Below are 21,399 nucleotides of genomic sequence, written 5' to 3'. Positions count from 1 at the left end.
TGAGCACAGGTTTAATTAATGCTGTGCTGTTCAAATATTATGCTCATTTTGCTATGATTTTTCTCAGCTGTGCAGACCTGTTCGGCTCTTCCCACGTCTCTGGAAACCTGCTAATTAGCGCTAAGTTCATACAAAAACAACACTACACTTCTTGGATGAGCTGATTGTTTATTTGTACTGCCATGGCGATTATTAAAGAGCTGCATTAAAATGCTCCAAAAGGCACCAACGGCATAAACACAGTCGAGAAATCTTGATTTAGTGGATGTAGTGATGAGAGGTTTGGTTCTTTTCAAAGAGCCAGCTCAAATGGCTCTTCAGTTCTAGGCCTTCTGTTGTAGCCTAATGGTTTGTATGTTGATAAGCAACTTTTAAATCAGTGTTTTTATAAACATTTACCACCACTGTGGAGAACTTCCATGGAGTTTAAAGCCTGGCCAATAGTTTGAACCCTATTGTCCTCCACAATGGACAATGTACCTTTGCACTATACCCGCTGTTTTCAGAGTGTCTCTCCCCTTCCTTCTTTCATACAATGGTATGGTCCTTGTCTGTCTTTGCATGTATGGGGGGCTGTATGGGGGACCATCAAGATAAAGTCCCGCCTCTGCCAGCTGAGCAGGACCGTCTGAAGATTCAGCTCTTCTTGTTCACTACAAAGAATCAGATTTCAGAGTCGTCTCGTTCGCAAGCGACACATAACTAAAGTGAAGCCTTGCAGACAGGACGTCAGTCATTTGTTGGGTTGTTTTGAAGCCAACCTCAAGTGGCCATTTGAGGAACTGCATTTGGTCCAAGCGTGCTTTTTTTGCTGCTGATGACCACGATTAACATCCTTCCAGATTGTGGGTCAAAGAGCATTATGACTTTCAACACACAAGTGCAGTAACACACTCCTTTAAGGTGCTTTTGTAATATGTTACACTTTACAGCACCAGTGTGACCTTTTTTATTTTAGTATATTACGTTTGTTCTTGAGTGGAACGATGTTTAGTTTATCCACGTGCCATATAACAGCAAATTTGGGATAATAATCAGAGATGAACACTGACATTAGAGAATAAGACTTCACTACTTCTGACTCAATTTTGCAGTTGGATACATTTCCATGATGATTTACATAAACACATACTAAAACTACAATGTGACATAAAAGGAAATATCATTTGTTGGTAGTTTTCTGTGATATTTTGAATAAATGATGTAAACTAATATTTAACTACTTCCTCTAAGCAGCTTTAGGAATCTAAACTACATGTTTCCATTGATCAGCTTTGCTGTAGTTCAGCTTCTCCAGTGGGAAGTAAAAATAGTTGGTAAAACTATGTAGTTACCCTCGCCACTGCCCAACATCCAAAGGCACCAATTTAATTATAATTTGATTTACTGACCCAACAATATACCCCAAGGATTTGGAATGGAGTCTATGTCTAACCATTAGCTTTACTGCCAACTGTCAAATGGCAAAATTCCCAGCTCCAGCTCTCTGCCAGAATACAAAGTGTTACTGGCTCAGAGTGTGACTTTCTACCAAACTTAATGGATACCTGTTTATGTGCTTTTTCCATATCCTCTGGCATTGAGAAAGGGAACCAATCAAATGGGGCAAGGTAAGGTAAGGTTCCTAATGTATGACTCCCTCCATCCTTCATTAATTCCATCTGTGAGGAAAGTGACTGATGTCAACTGTAAATGCTGGGCTCCCCCTGCTGGTTGTTACTATATTGCATCAGACAGAACCTGTATATTGCTTTGGGCTCACCTACTAAACAGGTGTTTGTCCACAGTAAGAGTAAGGGGTGAGCTGACCTGTCAGAATCTCTGGTATTTCTAGCCTGCCCAGGAACAAATGAAAAACATGAGAGGAGCAACAAAAAACACAAAATTTTAGTTTGACTGAATAATTCTTAGAAAAACCTTAATATGCATGGTTATTATATTTACAGTAACATAGTGGATCCATGTGTAGGTGAAGTGGTTGACACATGAACACATGAAAGATCACCGGTTTGAGACTATGAGGATACAGTCTAAATAAAGAAATACACAGTTTTTGTTACAAAGACCCATTATTTTAAAAACTTGCCTCCGTTTTTAATGAAGTAATAATGTACAACATAAAAAATGTCTACAAAGAAAAATACGATAAAATTACGCCACAAAAAATCTTCTGTTTTCCTGTGACCCATTTTGTCTGTTATGTTAAGGCTTAAATATTTTGTCAAACTCAGTCTATGGAGTTTCCTGAACAGAAAAACATAGAACAAACAAATTTTTTTTCTTCTTAACTTTGTCATAAGTTGAGATTTTGAAAATAATTTGCACAAAATTCTTGCAGGAGGCCTTGTTTATAAACACACGAGATACAAAATATCTAAATGAGAATAAAACGAACAAAATTTAAGTTCATAGTTATGATCGCTACTGTGCGTTTGTGTTTGGCAAGACCACCTACATAGGTGTGTGTGTGTGCTGTGAGGAGGAGGGGGAGGGCGAGGCGGCAGCGGTGGAGGATGAGAGTGTGGACGGAGGGGGCTGCGGGGTGGCGGAGGAGGAAGAGGCGGAGGAAGCGGAGGCAGCGCTGGCAGCTGAGGATGACGTCTCTATCTTGCTGCTGTGCGTGATGAAGCGCAGACGCAGCTTCATGGCAGGACGCAGAGTCATGATGATTTTCTCCACCTAGACAAAGCACAAAAAAGGTGGAAGGATAAAGGATGAGAAGTGAATACAGTGATGTAGACAGAGCTAAAAGCAGGAACTAAACAAGAAAGGCAATTAGGTTGTGTCAGAGAGGTGCTTTGTAATTACCAGTTAAGCATCACATCAGTATTTATCACATTTGCTTCTTTAGAATTACTGCACCAAAAACACAGCATATTGTGTCCTGTGGTGGCTTGGAACAAACCTGCTCTTATAAAGTCGGGCACGCCTCTGGGATTGCACCTCAGCTCAAACTAAAACGGCAAAAAAGTGATGAAAACCAGCCAAGAGATGAAGTCTCAGGATCGCCTCTCTACTTTTTGAAGATGATGAATTTCTTTAAGCGGTAACCTCCAGGTCACGCTGGTGAGGTTTGCAGCTGAGAGTGAACACTTGAAAATGAAAATTAGTGCCTCTGAGCCTTAGGCCGGGATTCTCAATTGGTCAAGAGTGGAGTGGCCACTCCTGATCAGGAGTAAGCTGTTGCTCCAAATGGAGGCGTTTAAGTATCTCTGGGATCTTGGTGTTTACAGAGAGAAGGTACTGGGTTCGAATCCATGACAGCCTTTCTGCTTGGAATCTGCAAGGTTTCTCTCAAGGTAGCCTGGCTTAAATGGTGTTTCTAAATTACCCACAGGTGAATGTGAGTTCAAATGGTTGTCTGTCTGTTAGTCTGGTGGCAGACTGATAACCTGTCCAGAGTGTATCCTCTCTTTCACACTGACACAGGATAGGCTCCAGGTCCCTTGCAACCCCTGGATGGATGGGTCTTGTTCACGAGAGAGGGGAACAGACTTGTGCAGTGTTGACATCCATGCAGAGGCTACCTGCTGTTGTGAAGCTGTACATCTACGGTCCTACCCTCACCTATGTCTGTGAGAACTGACCAAAAGAATAAGATTGCAGATATAAGCACCAGAAATGAACTCCATCCAAACGGTGTCTGAGCTCAGCCTTAGAGATTGCGAGGGACTCAAAGTAGAGCCGCCACTCCTCCACATCAAGAGGAGGAAGATTGAGGTTCGGGCATCTGATCAGGTGAGATATTTCTGGCATGTCCCACCAGAGGGAGGCTCCAAAGAAGACCCAGGACATGAAGGAGAGATTACATCTGACAGGTGGCTTGGAAACATTGCAAAAAGAGGGAGGTCTGGGCATCTGTGCCCATGTGACTCAGATCCAAATAAGCAACAAAAAAAATGAATGAGTGGATAAATGGAGATAAAAAAAAAAACAGCAACTGTGTTTTGAGGAGCAGCATGCACTCAGAATGTGTGTAAAAGCCACAGATTTCTTGTCAGTTGGTTTTCCCTGTTTTACATGATGATGGTTTCATCATCTTCTTACTGCAGATTTTAGGGTATCTATTATTCAAAGGGTAGCACACTTTTTAATCTCTGTGCACATAATTACACAGTCCTACTGGCATGTCATCATTTCTCCAAACAAATTATATTTAGAGACTTTCTGTTTGGATTTATTTGAATTTCTGCAGCAGTTCCGTTTTCTGGAAGCTTTCATCTGCAACATAATAGGTCAATTTTGTGCACAAATCTAAGCTGCAGTAGTATACGGTGGATAAAAAAAAAGCAGAAAACAGGGTAACCCTTGCCTCAGTCAGGCCTCTTATTCAAACCTGCAGGGAAATTTCCGTTAGCGAGCGTGATATTTACAGACAAACAATGCTGTATGCACGCCTTCGCAGTGCAATTAAACAAGGCAATGCTGATAACTGCACTGTATTTAGAGGGTAATATTTAGGGCTCATAAATAATATTAATATGGTTCTAGTGCAGTGGTATCAAACATAAGGCCTCGGGGACAGAATCCCCTGATGATGATGCTAATCCGGTCACTGGACAACTTTAGAAAATGTGAAGGAGTGCAAAGATTTTTAACTTTCAACTGTATTTTCATCATTTTTACAGCGTTTCCTATTGATAAAGACTGTTTCCCCACACTGGCAATAACAGATAAACAATTAAATGACAGGAACTTTCCTGTTCCTGTATCCACTATTAGCAAGTTCACAATAAATCAAAGCTTCCGTTCCTCGCATGCAGTTGGTCCAAAATGCCACAGCTTGTATTAACCAGTGCTCGCCCATCCTGGCCTCCTTCCGCTGGCTCCCTGTTTGTTTTAAGATTTTATTATTTGCTTTTAAAACCTTTCCTGGATGACCACGCGTGTACTGTCTGAGCTGCTGACCGCATATGTTCGCTCAAGATCGCTGAGGTACATGGACCATTTTTTCAGTAATCATCTCTTAATTATGGAATGATCTCCCTGCCCATCTTTTAGGATGATCTCCTCATTTTTAAAAAACTCAACACAAACTGGCTTTTAACTCACAACGACAGTGGTGTGTTCTTACTTTCAATATATTATTATTTTTATTGTTGTTTTTTTTTATTGTTTCACTGATTGTGTGTGGTGTTTTGGTGCTTTGTACAGCACTTTGTCAAATTTGCATGTATAAAAAATGCCCTATAAATAAAACTGGATTGGATTGTTGTTGTGACACTGCTATGCTCCAAGGAGCCGTCAAAAGCTCACCTGCTCCTTCACGCTGTCTCCAGTGTACATGTATTTAATGTGATACAGGAAATCGCAGATCGGGTCCATGTAGCTGAGATGCTGACAGTGTTTGTCAACTGCCTGCAGCATCTCATAGAAGGCAACACCAATCTGAAATAGCAACACAGAGCAAAATGTACAAAAATCCACCAGGAGAAAGACAAAACTAAATGATATCTTTCATGTAAGATAAACAGAACGTCTGAAGTGTACCTCCAACATGCAACGCGTCCTCTCTTGCTGGAAGCGCTGAAGGAACGGCCCCACCAGGTGATACACGTACAGCAGCTGGAACTCTGTCTTGACGACTGGCTTCAGAGTCTCTGACAGGAATCTACGCAAAGACACAGAAAGACATGAGGAGAGCAAAAAGAAACAGTCTTACAGGATAGAAACAAGGAGAGCGCCTCACTTGGGGATCAGAGACAGCTGTCCGATGGATGAGTGATGCCACACGGCGTGTGCTAATGCTAGCACGTAGCTGCAGTTCATTTCACTGTAGCTCTGGTGGCAGGCGGTGAAGTCAAGCAAGGCAAAGGGATAGCCTGTCCACTCTGTCTCCGATGTTAATGCCGGAGAGCTGATCACAGAAACGATGCGGTCGTGGAGAACGATCCAGTATGGTTCCTGAAGAGGAGATCACAGGTTGTCACGGCGACAAAATCTGAACATCAGTTTATGGTGAAAGCTGAAAGTCAGAGTATTTTTCTTACTGGAAGTGCAGTGATCACAAGTCCAATGGCATTCATCCAGGCAGTGATGTTCTCTCTGGGGACCAGAGGCTGACTAAAAGGTGAAAGGAGAAGATGATTTTAGGGATCATTAAAATATTCTGCATACACTACAGAACACTATTAATTCCAAAAAGATGCCATTTAAGCCTAATGAGACCCATAAACTTTACAGTGATTGCACATGGCTTGCTTACTGCACCTTTTCAACACAACATTAAGCAAAGCGTTTCCCACATCTTTTCCTGGCACGGCCAAAGCCATCAGCTCCACACAGGTGACGTGCAGGGCGTGGGCCGCAGGGTTGGGGAACTCGTTGAACCTCCAGTCACAGTTGGGAAAAGGACCCGGTGACTTTCCCGCCATGGGTGAGGTAAAAGCTAAGGAGGATAAACAATCACCAGAGGAGAAAACAGCCTTCATGGAAGCACGGATGTTTTACTTGTTCCACTTTTAATTAAACGCATATTGTTTTTGTGGAGCACACGAACCCCATCCAACCGATTTTATCTTGTTTTTAATAACTCTTTTCTACTTTAACAACCCCCGAGGCTGCAATAAAATGAGCTTAGATGGATTAATAAATACAATCCCTCTTTAAAGCTATTAAGGGAGACAAGAACTCACAGCGGTAAGGTAAATATACTTTCCAGCAGCCCAAAAGACCAATGACTTTCCATGACCAGACATTGGTCTTTTGTTGTTAAGAGTGATAGATTAATGAAGGATATTGTCCACAAGGCGTCCAATCAGCTTGCAGTAGTAGGTGTCATCAGGGATCCACACGTTTTCTTCACGGGCATTCATGCCAAACCTCAGATAGGTTTCGCTGAGACACCAGCCTGGAGTGCGGTTGTCCTGCAAAATAAAACGTTACACTGATATCAATAATTGCGCATTAGCTATTCAGATACATGAATTAATGAATGTGTCTTCTCTGTTTACCTTCAGTGAAGACATGATGGCATGAACCAGTTTTCTCTTGAGGTTGGTTCTGTCTCTCAGGTGTCTCTCATAGTAGTGAAGGGTGTTGTACAGGTAGGTCACAGGGCGATCTGCAAAGAAACGCAGCGGTAAATACAAATCCCCAATTAATGGCAAAGTTCACCTTCCCTTTTTTATCCCAAAAAGCTGATTCTGATAAGTGGATGACTGGAGAAGTTACTTAGATGAGTGATGAAACATTTCTCCCACTGAATGAGCTGCCTGGGATTTCCTGTTTCAGAATGCGTTAAGACGTCCTAGTGAATCCAACTCCCCTCATCTTGGACCTGCACAGTCCTCCTCGTAGCCCTACTCACCGTGGAACTTGTACAGCCCTCCCAGATGATCCAGCAGCGTCTCCAGAGACTTGGAGACAGGAAGGAGCTCCAGGAAGCGGTGGATGACAATGTCAAAAACGGGCAGAAAGCGCAGACACACATTCCCAAAGTAGATTGGCAGGTACTGAGGCTGGAGCTGCATGGGAGGGTTGACTTGGTCTGCGAGACCCTCAAAGTACAACTTCTCTGGGTATTTCTGGAAGAAATGGTCATTTTAAAACAGATTTGATTTAATTTCTACATTTAACTTGACTTTTTGAGATGTCTCACAGTTGTGGAACTAACTTTTAATGGAACGTGTTCTGTCGCACGTATACCTTGTGGTAGCTCATGTGTTTGCTGTGCCAGTCGTTCTGCAGCCAGTGCTCTGGAGCATTCTCCTTGACAAAATCGTTGACTCGGTTTCTGAAGTCATTGGGCTTCAGCAGCAGCAGCTGGATTATGAAGTAGCAAACCTGAGCCTCGTTTCCCTCGTGGCTACGCATCGCCTGAAGGCAGAGACATGGACCCTTATCGTATTGCAGCATGGGCAAAGAAAAAGTGTAGAATCAATGATGTCTTTGTTACAGTATATAATCCTGTAGTTCTCCGTCTGTCCTCACCAGGCACAGAATGAGTCTATCCAGCGTGACTATGTTGTATTTCCAGACCATGTCATTGAGTATTTCAATGCACTTGTTAAGCTGCTGTCCGCCAGCTGACGTTGAGAACTCATAGACGAGGAAGTCGGCAAATGTGCGCACGTGAGCCACCAGTGCACGTGCTCCAATACGTTCCAAGACCCTGAGGGACCAAAAAAGAAATGGAAAACCCCCCACAAAAAACAGCAGTTAGCTCATCATCCCACAATAAGGCAGCTTTCTCCCTCGGGATCAATTAGTCACAGATGCTGTGTAGGACCCACCCCCGCCTTCCTGGTTAATTGATGTAAAATGTTAAATTTAAAATGCCTCAACAACAGAGATGAGATGCATCATTAACACAGGGTTCATTAAAATACACTCAGCAGTGTCTTTAATAGTGAGTGTAACCTGGAAACATAAACAAGTAATATTCTCGCTGATCACAGCTTTGGATTATTTAATTAAGTATTTCTTTTTTCCCCCGCTGCGCTCTACTTTTTATATACATGTGGAAGCTTAACTCATGTATAACAAACCTAAAGCCTATTTGGTTTATATGGTCCATCTCCAGCAGCATCTTCCACAGCAGACAGAGGAACAGTGGAGGTGAGCCCTGCATGGAGAAGTGGGTGATGATGTCATTCTCATTGGCCATCGACTTCCACTTCCTGTACTCCTCCTCGACGTTCTTCTTCAGATTGAAGCGCGACTCCTGAGGAACGTTGTTCTGCTTGAAAAACGCCTGAAGCAAAAACAGAGGTCCAGGAGTCACTACAGCAAGATTCAGACGTTTTATTTGACAGAGAAAAACAACAATAAACCACAATTATTACTTGAATATTTTGCATAACATAATATCTGCACCTGTAGTGGTGCAGGGAAGCAGGATAGCGTGTGTGAGGCCCAGTTATGAGGCGTAAAACTCATGATTGTCTGCAGGATGTCCTTACACCAAGTGCCCTGGATGGAGTCAGACCCTGTGAAGAAATCTGCACATACAGGAAGCAGGTGACAAATAAAACGAGACGGATTTCAGTCAAACACGATGATTAGAAGTGAAGCAAAAAGCGAAACAATGGCTAAAATGAAGCGGGCAGCAAAAAAAAAACAAACCCAAAACAACCCTGCAAATGAGGCTTCAAAAACTGAGTGAGTACCGGTGACGTGTGTGGCTCTGGCCAGAGTGAGAATCAGGGCGCGATTCAGCTCTTCGGATTCGGCTGACAAAACTGTCTTTGGGTCATTGAGGAAGCGGGTGAACTGCGGCTGCACCTCCGAGCTCCCCAAAGCTGTGATCAGGCGCAGAGCTGTGCTCTCAACACTTCAGGACAAAGACAGAAAGAGGAATGATGACTCTTTTTCACTACATCATAATCCTGATGAACATTTTTTTGTGCTTAATTTGTTTCTCAGTTGAGTTGGACAACATGAGAACATGTTGTGTGGGACTTTTCTGTCTTCCACAGTTAGTTTACCTGAGTCAATAATTAGAATTAAGCAAATAACTATTTCAAACAGAAGGACTTAAAAGAATAACTTTCAAGTTTCAGATCATTTTCACTTCATGGTAGGAACATCACAAATTTCAAGTTCAAAGGCAATAAAGTGCATTAAAAGAGCACACAACACTCACGCTGCATTTTAATATTTGTTTTGATTTAATCTTTCGACTTCAAAAAGCAACAAAATGTGGAATTTTGCTTTAAATTTCTAATATTAGCAGGAACTAGCTATATGCGACACATGCTTCTACATTACCACAGATGTAGCTGGTTCTGGTTGGTCTGTGGCACAGCAGCCAAGCTGTGCAGGTGACTCAGCAGCTGGACTCTGTAGTGTGGCTGGATGTGATGCATCCTGTAACTGAACATCTCCAGTAATGTGTGAAGGATTCCCCACGCGTGAGACTTGAACACGTTGGGCAACAACTGACCTGGACAGACAAGAGTGTTTCTCATTATTTAAAACGTTTCTGGAGCTCCAAAGAGAATAAATAATAATGTAACTGTGTCCCAGTAAACTGTAACACTTGCAAATTTTACTAGCTCAATATATCGATAGTACTGCAAAACCCCATAATGAAACAGTATCATGTAAATAAACCTGCTTCCTCAGTAAATGTCATTAAAATGTTCATGATACTATAAATATAGAGATTAATAACACTATTCTGAAGCCTGACACATTCAGACAGCTTTATGTCGGCTATTTGCAGAGCTGGGAAGTAATGAAGTACAAATACTTCATACTTTACTTAAGTAGAATTTTCATGTATCTGTACTTTACCTGAGCATTTATTTTTCAGGCAACTTTTTACTTTTACAAATATCTGTACATTCTTCTCTTTACATTTTTACAACGGTTCAACTTGGGAGTTGGAAGTTGGCCTAAAGGAGTGCAGGTGTCCATATGCTATGTTTGCAGTACTTCAGAATCTAGCATCTAGCTATCTCTACAGAAGTATGACGTGACAATCCCAAACAACTATTAGTCGTTAAGAAGTAAAATGATCTCCTCCTCAAATAAAATAACAGTTCATACATCTACAATTCAACATAGTGCAAACTTTAAGTGAGTTTTAAAAATAGACTCACTGATGAATCCTTTGATGCCCAGGGACTCAATTTCCATGTAGACCAACAATCTGCTGTACGTCTCTACCAATGCAGGGGCAAGAGCAATGCTGGACTTGGCATGGGCCAATTTGATGACACGCGTGGCAATACTGTGGATCAGACTGGAGACCGGAGGGCAGGCTATCAGGGATTTGAAGTAGAAGAAATTAATTAAAACATTCTCTGTGTTTTACTCATTTACCTCATCTTTGCATGCACAGTGAGCGAATCCAGCAGATTCATGGGCAGCGGAGTGACCGATCCCGAAGCCATACAGTTGGTGCCGGGAAGGTTGATCCTCATGGATCCATTTCCATAGATGGTCTCAACCAGGACGCCCATTGGCAGAGTGAAGCACTCCGAGTTGGTGCTATAGGCGTTACACAGCAGGGCGATCTTATAGTCGGACATGCCCAGGGTCTTGTTACGCAGCGACTGCTGAAGAAATCTAAAGAAAGAAGGGGAAAAGCGGTGGACAGAGAGCCGCAAAGGACGTTTGTCATTTTATGAATTCTGGGCGACATTAGCAATTAACCAGGTATGCCCTGTTTAGGGAAAATTATGACTTTTGAAGTATTTATTATCGCTAAATGCATATCTTTGTGAAAGACATACTCATGGTGCAGCTTCAGAGAGTGCGGTATGGGTATCTGCAGTTTGGAGTTGTCGTTCTGAGCTTTGCGGTTCAAATGGATCCAGATGCAGGTCATAGCGAACGAATGGGTCGACTGGGGTTTGTTAATGTCAGGAACTGGAATGCACTGAAGAGGAACAGAAAGCGATGGTGACACTCATACCACAAGCAATATTAGTCTATTGTACCACCCCAGTAAAATATTAGAATGATGAATATTTAAAACATAGATCTAATAAAAAAACAAGACAAAAACAAGATAAAAATGGGACAGTACAAGTTGCAATAACTTGTACCTCTTTTTCTGGGTAAAGCAGGTCAAAAAGCTTCATGACAGGCAGGAAGTCAGCTAAGGCGTTCTTCTGAATGCTTCCTGATATGAACTGAAGCAGGACCCACATAAGATGATCTCTCCCTTTAATGAGACCTCTACCTGCAAGCTGATGAGAACAAATAAGGGAAAAGAGAAAATAAATCATTAAAAACACATATACACAGAATTTAATCTGCTTCATTTAATTTTTTCCTTGTTAGTAACATGTTGTTAAACATATTTAATAAATGTTATGACACGTGCTACAACTCACTCCATTGCATACATTTAAACACGTCTCAAAAGCTTGAAAAAGGCAACTGAGCTTCTTAAAGTTTGGGAAGATGTTTCACCTCTCATCCAAGAGGCTTCCCCAGTTCACTGTAAACACATGTATTACACTCATGCCCCTAACTGACTGTAAACATGCTGTAAATGTTTTTCTTTTTCTCTCCTCATACCTTTTGGTGTAGCGACAGCACCATGTGAGGGAAACTTGCAAACTGAAACAACACAAAGAAGATGAGCTGGGAGGAGAGGTGCTGCCACAGCAGCTGACTAGTTCCTCCGATATCGGCGTCAAAGTGTTCCTCAGTCTCAGAGCGCTCCATGGCGTACACCACCAGGTCCACCAGCTGCTCTTCCAGCACCGGGCAACGCTGCTTATGCTGGGAGGGGAGGTGTGTTACAGGATAAAGAAAACGGTGAGAAGAAGGGAGGAAAAAAGCCAAAGGAGACAAAAAGAAGTGGAGTTAAGAAGAGAGGAAAGGAAGGTCGGATTGAAGGAAGAAAGACAGAAAGATAGACATAGGAGAGAATAAAAATAAAATCTTTAATAAATTACTTCACATTCAAACATTTTTGTTGACAGTTATTCCAGATACTGTTAAAAAGATCACTGCGTGCAGGACAGCATCTCCTTCTTGTGTTGTCACAATGGACTGTAGCCATATTCCAGTATTTACCCATATCCCTTAATATTCTGGTCCTCAGCTTGTGTTACTATACAGAAAAGAAGATGTGTTTTGGTCTTCTGTGAAATCTTTTACAGCTCTAATACATACAAAAGATTTAAAATAAGGGGTTTCATTCCATATGTGAAACAGTCACAAGGTTCACAAGCTCAGAAGTAGCTGTTATATCAGAAGATTCAGAAACGGATAGACGCTAAAGCTAACTAGTTTGACAAATAAGCCCATAATTTTCCTTTTTAATATAATTATATTATAGTCTGAGCAAACATATAGAAAGAATATTGGCCAGGATATCCATACTAGAATTTTTAACACTTCAAAATCTGTACTGGCTCCAGTATATCCAGTATAACCCATGCTCTATCATGAAGAATTAAAAAAATGCATCTATTTAAAAGACGGGTGGGATAAAAAGAAAAAAAAGGAAAAGAAATGGAGGATTAGTGGAAATGAGAGGGTTTTTAAATCTTTTTATTTTTCCATCTAATAAGGGTTAATAATGATAATAATAATAATAATAATGATAATAATAATAATAATATTACAGGCTTCACTTACAATCCACACAGCCCCTGTTCTACTGTATGAGGTAGCTGATATTTCATGTCGCTGGGTCTGTTATTTAATTTAAAAAGAACTATGATTTCATAAAAAAAGCTGCACACTTTCCTGACATATGGCCTTCACATTTGTTCCATCTTCTACATGTAAAAAGGCAAAATTAGAGCAGAAGGAGTGAGGATCTCTGCAGCGCAGGCATTGACATTCATGTCAGGCCTCTTAACAGAGCCCTTCTTACACTGAGACACGAGGGACTGAACAGCACAGCACGAACAGGTCAGGTACGGCACTAAAAGGCACAGCATAAAACAGCAAACCAGCCACTGCAACACATTCCCACATGCAGACTAACAGGTCTGGGAAGGGACAAAGGTGTGAGTGGGAGGAAGAAGAGTAGCTGTGAAAATGACCATCCGATTTTTCTTTGCTTTGGCCTTCGGCACAGCCTCTCTTCCACCGCAGGCAAACACACACATGCTCACAGAATGAGAGAGAAAAGGGCAACAAACAGATAGAAGAAAAAGAGTAAGAGAGAGATCCACAGGCATATCTGTTGTCTACAAATAAATCATGTACACAGATCACCCAGTGATATATTTAAAAACCAGCAATATAACCAGCAGCTAGTTTATACTGTAACTGATCAACAGCCTGACTAATGGGAACCTTTTTTTCTTCTTCTTTAAATTCTAACCCATCATGCACCAGCACAATGTAATGAAATTGCATTTTCAGGAAGATAAATTCAGGTAGCATCTTATTTATTAACATAACGCCTGTAATTAAAATGTTCCACTGACCTGCTGACAATAACCACAAACTATGCAAATGCAATAAAGCACTGCGGTCCTCACGGGCCACCCCCTTATTTAATTATTTTGACCTGTAACAAAAATCCAGTCCATCTCAAACCTGAAAAGAACTATTTGGTTTATGAGCCGCTTTACGGTGGCTCAGAGAGGTCAAACGCATTGCAACTTAAGAAAGCACGCCGCAGAAGCACACAAATCATAATGGAAAGAGAAAAAACTAAACAAACAAACATAAAAGAAATCACACACACAAATGTATACAACACAACAGAAGTGTTTTTTGGGGAGACAAAAACCAAAACATGCAAACGACTGCACTGAGACCTACTTACAAGAAGCTGAGGAGAAAAAGTTGCAGGTAATGTGTGTTTTAATAACGTGGTTTGTATAATACTGTAGATACATGTTTGCTATTAGCCATTTACTGTTAGCTTGTCATTTCCACGGCTCTTCCGTCACATTATCGTGTCCCCCAAAGACACTTTCATTGTGTTTCTTCTTTTTTTGCAAAGCGTTGTGAGATTTTGTTCTATTTCTGTTGTTTTTTGTGTGCTTTTACAGTATTTTTCTCTATTTTCATCCATCCGTCCATTTTCTTCCACTTATCCAACTCAGGGTCATGGGGTGAGAGACCCTACACCCAGGACAGGTCACAAACCACTGACATCTATGGACCGTTTATATACAGTAATTGACCTAACCTCACTAAGTCTGTGGGAGGAACCCAGACATAACCCACACAAACACGGGGAGAACAAGCAAGGCCTACATGGAACAGCCCCGGCATGATGGGGGTTCAAACCCAGGACCTTCTTGCTTTGAGGCAACTGTGCTAGCCATCGCACTAACCAGTTTTTTTTCCCTATTTCCATTGTTTTACTTAACCTAGCTTGTGTTTTGTGTGCTAAACCTGGTGTTTTCCAAAGTTACAGTTTATTTGACCTTCCAGAGTCACCTTACAGCTTTTACTGGAAAGGAATAAGGTGAATGTAAGCAATACAAATTAGAGCCACTTTATCATTTTTGACTAATGCAATCCAGTTTGCTATCACAGTGCAGTAGCATTATTTAAGAGCTATCAACTTAAAATGCAGACTGGACTATAATTAAACAAAGCATAGCCAGCCTGCCTTTTATTTATGTAAAAAGTAATAAAGTTATGATAAGTTAACCTGTGAGGTGCCTAATATTTTGCTTGTCTACTTGTAGGTACAGCACAATGTTTCTGCGCTTGCTGTGGCACACACTAACCTTTCTGTTTGGGTCTGTAGTCTGCTGTAGTCACTGTCTGCCACATGGCTAGCTATTGCTTGATTTGCAAGCTTGCTCTTGGCTAACAAATATAACAATAACAAATTGCATTAATCACCAAAGACAAGAGCACCGCTTAGTCAAAATAGTTCAGTGTTGCCCCCGGTCAGCACAACAGAAAGCAGCAGCAGGTCCGACACGGGAGGACCTTGCTAACAACAGGCAAGCACCAGACTACATCCATACATGCAGTGCAGCAGGACTTGAAATGTCAACAGCAGGGTTTAAAGTCAGAAATAATTAAGGTCAACTTGTTAGCTGGGACTACATTTGCTCTTTTGCGGCTCAGAGGAGCTGCAGCTCTCTTAGTCTGGACTGTATCCGTATGATCAGTGTCAGTTAGCTCAGCTGACATTAGGATTGCTAACTAAAAATGTTAATCAACTGCGTCTGTTGGGCCACAATGAGGCAAAGTTGAGGAGTACTCATTAATAAGTAAATAGAATTATGCAGAAACATGCTAAGCACAAATCCAAGTACTAAGCATTACTGAGAAACTTGGAGCTTGAAAGCTTTCAGCTGACTGACAACCCCCAATATAAGAGGCTTAGTGGTAATCATGGCTAATCACAGACCTATTTTTCATCTATTTATCATTAAGCATTAATTTAACTAAGCCTAAATAATTATAATCAAGGTGCTTCTTTTTTTTTGCCAAGATCATATATACTGAATATTAACAGAAAATATCAAGGAGGATACAAAAAAGATAAGGTAAGGTAGAGATAAGGTGTGCAGGTGTGATGCAAAGCAAACAGGCATTATTAAAAAATGTACACAGCGACCTGTTAATTGAACAAGTCATGTGCAGTTAATGACTCAAAGTCTCCCTGGCTTCCCATTAAACTAACTGCTTTTTCTGGTAATCTTTAATATCTCCCTAACAGTGCACCTGTCAAATATTTATTTAACCACACCAGTCTACCATTTATGGAGCCCTGCTGTGTCCATCTCAAGCTCTGTCATGTTTCCCTTTTGTTCCACTTCAAGTTTTCTTCATTTCTCCAGTTTCAGGTCGTCAGTGTGCCTAAAAAAAAAGCTAAGCGTCCAATGAGCTGGTTAGTTGGGTCGGTCAGGCAACCAGGAAGAGGACATACCTGGGCAATGTTCAGAGTCTAGAGAGCGCATGGCAGAGAGACAGACAAATACAACACACAGCCAGAGGACAAAAGAGAGAGAAAAGGAAGAGAAACAAAGAAAGAGGATGAAACGGAGAGAGGAGGGGGGGCGAGGGAAGGAGAGACAGAAAAGAAAGTGGTGACTAAGGTAGCTAGGTTGTTTACTGTCTGTTCAGCACAGTTAGTTTCAACTCAGCCAATTCAGATATATAAACCAGATTCTGGGTTATTTACTCCAAGTCAAAATATAAAGAAATATCCATATACAGCGTTGATTATAGCTTTGTGTTAACAATCCAAGGAGCCCGGAAGAAAAGCGACTGGACTTCTTTAAGTTTCTTGAAGAAGCTTCGTCTTCAAGAAACTTAAAGTAGTCCAGTTGCTTTTCTTTTTAAGCTCCTTATATTGCCATGACCGGGATAACTGAGAACCTACACAGAAATATTTGTGATAATGCCAAACTGTCTGGATTCAATGACAGCTTGACACACTGTGTGGATGTTTGTGCTAAGTGAACTGGGCTGAGCTGAAACTGCATGAACCCAACAGGGCAAACTGACACCAGTGCATTATGGGCCAAGCTCACAGCGTTGCTTTACATTTGTTCTTATATAGGTGTGTTATAAGGACTACAAGGGAAACAAGGTAAGAGAGGTGTGACGGGAGAAGGATATAAGGAGGGTGGCAAAGAAAAGTGAAGAACCCGTGCCGAATTACAACGCAAAGAAAAGATCATGGAGGATAAGGGAAACAGCAAGAGCAGGAGCAGATAAAAGATGGTAAGATGAAAATAACGGGGGCAGGAAATGTGGGGGCATTTGGAGGTCTTGATATGGAGGCAAAGGGAAAAATACAAAAGAAGATGAGGTTGTTTTACCTGCTTGTTGAGCCCCAACATGTTGCACACCATCTCTCTTGAATAAGGCTGTTCTAGTACATAGCGTAGCAACCCTGTCTGTGGCTCAAAAAGGTCCTATATGATAACACACAAATCACAATCAAACTTCTGTACGTCTAAAGGTGTGCGTGGTGTATAAGTCCAGCGCGTTTGTTACCTTGTCAAACGGCAGCATGCCTCTCAGAGGGAAGCGAAGAGTGCTGGGGTCTAATTTCCAGGAATTACAGATAGCACCGCTGTTATTCACCACTGGCAACAGACTGCATCGTCCTGTGAGGACACACGGACGCAACAAATGATTGTACATACCAGACTGACTACATGAGATAAATAACTACAAACTGTCTTTTTAGTTTTCATTCACTTTCTAGTGACTGTCCTATTAATAATAATAACACTTCAAATGATAAGCGGCATATTTAAATCTCCAGGAATCCATAAAAGGAGAAGCAACCAGTTCCTCTTACCACAGATAGAGTTGATCCGGGCTGTGGGTCTAAAACTATCCACAAAGTCTGATATCAAACTGCCCAAAAGCTGAAAATGCACAGACATGATAAGGAATTCACAAATAAAAATTCAGACTATATAGTGTTACATATAATGTTACACATAGCTACACAAACACTCACCCAGTGTGAGAGCTGCCCCTCTGGATAAAGTTTTCTAATTTCTGTGATAGCAAAGTAGGCTGGAAGGAGACAGGCGTTTCTGTCCAGGATATATTCTACCACCTGCAACATGCATAAATATAAGTAAACCTAAAAAGTATTCAAATAAACCATCAAAAATGACATATAATTCATTTTAAAGGTATAAAGATGGGTACCTCTCTGGCAGCCAAAAGCTGCTGGACTATAGCTGAGCTGACAGTGGTAGGAATAGTTTGAATTTTATCCAGCACAGCTTTCAACAGGTCCCGAACACCCTGACGCAACAAGTATAAAAGAATTCATGAACAAGTGTCTCACGTGGAAAGCTTAAAACGACTTTAAAACGTATGACACATTGTAGGATATTCTTCTAAAAGCCAGAGATCCCTGTTTAGCAGCAGTCAACAAAAATAAAACCACTGAAAATCAAAACAAAAAAGCACAAACAATCGAAGAATTGAAGAAACGAATTGGAAGAATCGATCCAGATGTGTCTGTGTGCTAGAAGTTTCGTGTCAGAGACCTTGTAGTCCACTCCCCCGATGATCTTGCGGATCAGCTTGAAAGTTAATGCCCACAACTGTGTTCTCTCCCACTCCAAACTGTCTGAGCTTATTAAGGCCACGCACACCATCCTAAAGATACGGAGATTAATGATTTAGACAAATAACATCAAACATAATAAATACAGTTAAAAACAACTCATTATTGGGATGTCATAAAACAGATAAATTAAATATAATAAATTAATATATGGAAATATTATAAATCATTCTTTGAACCCATTTTACTTCTTTAGGCGTCAAATAATCTCACACTATATGTATGTGTGTACCTGGGTGGTAAAAGACTGGTCTCCACAGCCATTGCCAGACAGTCGTAGAGGAAGGAGATCCTCTTGGGGCTGTGCTGACTGTGTATAAAGCGCACAATCCATTGCACACACTGTTCATGAGACTCCTGCAGAAAGACATTGGAGCAACTGAGAAATCTCAGCCATGTAGGTGTGAGCAAGTGGGAGTGTATGTGTGTGTGTAAAAACCTGTGGCAGGGTTCCCCAGTACTGTCTGAAGGCTCCAAGACAACTGATCAGCTTAGTCCTCTCATCCTCTGGAGTGTCCATAAACATCCTAAAAACACACTTCTTAATTTTAGCATTTAATTTTGCTCCATACATTTTAATATACACACACCGGCCACTCTGTTAGCCACATCTTTTCAATACAGTTATCTAATCAATCAATCACACAACATCACCTAACTGCCTTTAGGCATGTGGACATGGTCAAGAAGACCTAGTTAAGTTCAAACTAAGCATAAGAATGGGGAAGAAAGGTGATTTAAGTGACTTTGAACATGGCATGGTTGTAGGTGCTAAACAGGTTGGTCTGATTATTTCAGAAACTGATGATCTGCTGGGAATTTCCCCACATATACATCTCTAGGGTTTTCAGAGAATGGTCCAGAAAAGAGAGAAAAGGCAGCAAGCAGCAGTTCTCTGGTGGAAAATGCCTTGTTGAGGTCACAGGACAATGGCCAGATTGCTTTGAGGTGCTGGGAACAAAAAAGCAACTCCGATAAACACAACCCCCCTATTCAGAAGAGCCTCTCTGAACACAACATGTCAAACCCCGAGGCAGATGGACTACAGCGGCTGAGGAACATAATGGATGCCGGTAATGTAAAATAAGAACAGGCCACTGAAGCAAAGCAGGATAACACAGCATGTCTTAAAATTCAAATTACATCAAACTAGTTTCTCGAACATGACAATGAGTTCAATGTACTCAAATGATCTCCACAGTCACCAGATCTCAATCCAGCAGAACACTTTTGGGGTGTGGTGAAACAGGAGATTCACATCATGGATGGAGCAGCCAACAAATCTGCAGCAACTGTGTGATGCTGTCATGTCAATGTGGACCAGAATCTCTGAGAAATGTTTCCAGCACCTAACAAAGTGGCCTGTGAGTGTATGTATGGTCTTACTGCTGAAACATCCAGCAGCACTACCAGTGTGCAGTAACTTAACATTACACCTTTTAAAGCTAATAACAATGCAATTGCAAATATCGGGCGTTATTAACATGAATTCAGAGCAGCCTTACCCAGCAAAGGCCTCTTCTATCATCTCAGTTTTCTAAGAAAAGAAGGAGAAAATAAAAATACATTAACGTAAGTGAAGATTTGTGATATTAACGGTGCACCCATAGCTGTTAATTCTCATGTTGGGGACATAAAGTAAAAACACCATCTGGTTATATTTAGGACTGCTCATTTGCAATCCAAAGTAAGTTCAGTAAATAGAAAATACTACTACAGTTATCTGACATGCTAACTAATGTTAGCTCTGCTGACACTCAGTAAACAAAGGTGCAAGTTACCACAACATCTTCAAAGATGCTCTGAAGCTGTGTTTCCATCGAAAGCGCCATGTTTGCAACCAAAAGACAATTATTCAACGAACCATCCCAGAATTCAAACCCGTTACTCCTCTACGGGAGCACAGACGATAACCACCCCATCTAGCTAAATGCTAAAAGGAAGCAGAATGAAAGCGGCCGCATGAGAAGCGCGATGGCAAAAACAATCCGGGCGTGCAACGGAAACACAAGTGGGACAGTTCCGCCCCATTGTTTCTTTGCTTAATTATTATTATTAGAAATTGTAATTCTCATACGTCAGTAATTTGCAAATAATAAAGTTACACATTAATAATATTTTTTTCCAAATATTTATCACAACGCTTGCATTTTTGAGTGTTTAAAATCTGTATTCAAAAATTCTGTCCCTTCACTAAGACAGGTCTGTGGCCACAAGATGTCACAATGGACGATGTTTGAGCACCTGCTGTTCTTCTCGATATTTGCTAATTGATTTTTCCATGTTTTGTTTATAGCTTTCGTGAGGTTCGTGGTGGAATAATTGGTGGTGTGATGAAGAAGAGTAAGAGTAAATGTTTACACTTTAAACAAAACAGCTTTCTCTTTGCAAATGGGTTACCCAGGTTTAGCTCAGTAGGGTCAATATTAATTTTTAATATCTAATCTCATTTGACAGTGTATTTAGAGAGAGAGAGAGAGGATATTAGCTGGGGGGAAACGGACTAAGGAAATAACACGGAGCACCTTATTACTCAGGCTGCTATCCGGATAAACACCACAGGAACATCTTAAGGAAACTGTACCTGTTCCCACATAACAGCCTCCACACGCCACACCACCGCAAAACTAAACACAGTTCACTTATTTATTTGGAAATGGGTCACGTATAATGTATTTTTTCTTTCCACATATTGGAGTGGATCTAATTGTTTACTAAGTACTTGTACTTAAGCTTAGATTTTTGTAGCCTATTATCTCAATAGACGTCGACACGCCCACGCGCGGCTCACAGGTGAACTGTTCACAAACGAGTAAGGTCACATTCCTTTCACCTGTTGTGCCAAAAAGTGATTGTCTGCCAGAAACTGATTGCCGTCCGCGGGAGCGCGCGCAGCTGCTTAAAGCTGTAGCGCCCGGATTACTTGCGTTGCCAGCTACTTCCGTGCAACTGAT

General features: G+C 41.2%; 1 protein-coding gene across 2 annotated transcripts; it reads right to left on the bottom strand.

Moving 5' to 3' along the window:
- Positions 1-1,869: 1,869 nt before the first annotated feature.
- Positions 1,870-20,421, bottom strand: med23 (mediator complex subunit 23). 2 transcript variants are annotated; one of them, XM_086263693.1, is made up of 31 exons: positions 20,227-20,421; positions 19,951-19,982; positions 18,885-18,972; positions 18,678-18,802; positions 18,366-18,477; positions 18,019-18,117; positions 17,822-17,923; positions 17,657-17,726; positions 17,347-17,459; positions 17,169-17,264; positions 16,271-16,288; positions 11,977-12,183; positions 11,499-11,642; positions 11,184-11,329; positions 10,771-11,016; positions 10,548-10,690; positions 9,712-9,886; positions 9,111-9,274; positions 8,818-8,942; positions 8,490-8,695; positions 7,933-8,113; positions 7,648-7,818; positions 7,310-7,526; positions 6,954-7,063; positions 6,740-6,866; positions 6,211-6,376; positions 5,991-6,063; positions 5,690-5,904; positions 5,491-5,611; positions 5,257-5,388; positions 1,870-2,679 (listed from the first exon to the last, which is right to left on the bottom strand). In XM_086263693.1, the coding sequence occupies exons 1-31, from the start codon at positions 20,275-20,277 to the stop codon at positions 2,452-2,454; spliced, it is 4,203 nt and encodes a 1,400-aa protein (XP_086119819.1). In that variant the 5' UTR covers positions 20,278-20,421; the 3' UTR covers positions 1,870-2,451. The 2 variants fall into 2 exon arrangements, with proteins under 2 accessions (XP_086119819.1, XP_086119820.1); XM_086263694.1 differs by lacking the exon at positions 16,271-16,288.
- Between the last annotated feature and the right edge of the window lie 978 nt (positions 20,422-21,399).

This window comes from Aulonocara sp. 'chitande type north' Nkhata Bay, linkage group LG15 (genome assembly GCF_057382095.1).
Source record: "Aulonocara sp. 'chitande type north' Nkhata Bay isolate Kocher_YH1m ecotype deep benthic linkage group LG15, A_spYH_male_GT1.1, whole genome shotgun sequence".
NCBI lineage: Eukaryota > Metazoa > Chordata > Actinopteri > Cichliformes > Cichlidae > Aulonocara > Aulonocara sp. 'chitande type north' Nkhata Bay.
Note: the sequence above shows the minus strand (reverse complement) of the source record. Positions and strands in the feature narration are given on the sequence as shown.

Coding starts and splice junctions, on each gene's coding strand:
- med23 (XM_086263693.1), bottom strand. CDS start 20,277: ATGGCGCTTTCGATGGAAACACAGCTTCAGAGCATCTTTGAAGATGTT. Junction 7,064..7,309: donor AGGGCTGTACAAGTTCCACG/GTGAGTAGGGCT, acceptor GTTTCTTTGCAG/ATCGCCCTGTGACCTACCTG. Junction 6,867..6,953: donor CCATCATGTCTTCACTGAAG/GTAAACAGAGAA, acceptor TTTATTTTGCAG/GACAACCGCACTCCAGGCTG.